This window comes from Gracilinanus agilis, chromosome 6 (assembly GCF_016433145.1).
Source record: "Gracilinanus agilis isolate LMUSP501 chromosome 6, AgileGrace, whole genome shotgun sequence".
Classification (NCBI taxonomy): Eukaryota; Metazoa; Chordata; class Mammalia; order Didelphimorphia; family Didelphidae; genus Gracilinanus; species Gracilinanus agilis.
This window is the reverse complement of record NC_058135.1, coordinates 275,185,041-275,186,825: the sequence shown is the minus strand read 5'-3', so window position 1 is coordinate 275,186,825 and position 1,785 is coordinate 275,185,041. Positions and strand designations below refer to the sequence as shown.

Here is a 1,785-nt window from a genome sequence, read left to right as displayed (position 1 = left end):
TTAATGTTCTCTCATTCCACCCAATTTTGGACACAGAGACAATTTTTCGGATCCTGTCACTTTCTTGAAGGCATCTTTTACATCCTTGTTCCGTAAACTATAGATAAGAGGATTTAGCATTGGTATAACCACAGTATAAAATATAGTAGCAACTTTATCTGAATCTAGGGTATTTCCAGATCCTGGTCTGCAATAAATAAAAAGAATTGTACCATGAAAAACTACAATGGCTGTGAGGTGGGAGGCACAGGTAGAAAAGGCTTTGCGCCGGCCTTCAGAAGAAGGGATTCTCAGAATGGTGATAAGGATAAATATGTAAGAAGTTAGGATAATCATGATGGTGCTGATCTCATTGAAACTGGCCACTATGAAAAGCAGCAGTTCGTTGATGGAGACATCAGAACAGGATAGAGATAAGAGTGGGGGTAGATCACAGAAGAAGTGATTGATGATATTGGATCTATAAGAAGATATCTTAAGGGCTAAGCATGTATGAATAAGAGAACACACTGTACCACAAATATATGAACCGCACACCAACTGGACACAAAGCTTCTGGGACATAGCAATCATGTACAATAATGGGTTGCAAATAGCTACAAAGCGATCATAAGCCATCACTGCCAACAATATAACTTCAGTGACTACACATGTGCAAAACAAAAAGAATTGTATAGTGCAACTCAGAAAAGAAATAACTTGGTTTTCTGTTGATATATTGACCAACATTTTAGGAACAATGATAGTGGAATAGCAGAGATCAACAAAGGACAAGTGGCTGAGAAAAAAATACATAGGGGTATGAAGGCGGGAGCTGATCTTAATCAGGATAATCATTCCAAGATTGCCCAAAACTGTGATAGTATAGATCACTAGAAATATCAGGAAGAGGAAAACATGAAGTTCTGGATGATCTGAAAATCCCAAGAGCATAAATTCAGTAACTGAAGTACAATTTTCCTCCTCATCCATTATTTTGTTATATTAGAGGTTAAATAGAGCCGAAATGAAAAATCTGATCCACGAATCAGTTTTAACCATGTCCTAGTAGAAAAAAAATCAGAATAAAAAACAATGCATATGTACTAGGAGAGAAATTTTATATAATTATATTGTGTTACCTTGATGTCTATACTTTAAAGATCATAGAAATAGAATTGAGAATACACACACCATGCAGAGATACCATTCAGATCAAGCACAACATGTATGGTGATAGATATTATATAGATCAATATGCCATATAGATAATGAAAATATCTGTGAAACAGACAATAATATGTTGATCATATATACTACCTGTATTATATATATATATATATATATATATATATATATATATCTCGTTCTGACTGTATGTACCACATATAGCAGTGATGGGCAAATTGTTTAAATAGGGGGCCAAAGGAAAGGAAATGCTCTTCTGTCAGTCTGTTTCTAAGGCAACTCTTTCAAAGTTTCATTGTATTGTATTCTACTCATTGTATTCATCAGATTAGGAATAATGTCACCCAGCCAGATAGAACATTTCAGGGGGCCACATCTGGCCCATAGGCCATAGTTTGCCCATCACTGACATATAGTATACTCCTTGTTGAAAGATCAGATCACATGTATAACCTAGCTATATGGATTGTGTCAATTCCAAAGAAGCTAAGAAATTCAACTTTCTTTGTCTCTCTAGAACTTTCTCTTTGTCTCTCTTTCTATATATACATATATCTTTATCTTTGTTTCTGTCTCTGTCTCTGCCTTTGTATCTTTGTATCTTTCACTTTCTTCCCC

The 1,785-nt window shown here is 35.1% G+C and overlaps 1 protein-coding gene across 1 annotated transcript; it reads right to left on the bottom strand.

The window, feature by feature from the left end:
* Positions 1 to 972, bottom strand: LOC123252626 (olfactory receptor 5L2-like). Its single transcript, XM_044681899.1, has one exon. It carries the CDS (start codon positions 970 to 972, stop codon positions 1 to 3), a length of 972 nt encoding a protein of 323 aa, XP_044537834.1.
* Between the last annotated feature and the right edge of the window lie 813 nt (positions 973 to 1,785).

Excerpts from the sequence above, each read along its gene's own strand:
- LOC123252626 (XM_044681899.1), bottom strand. The coding sequence starts at position 972 with ATGGATGAGGAGGAAAATTGTACTTCAGTTACTGAATTTATGCTCTTG.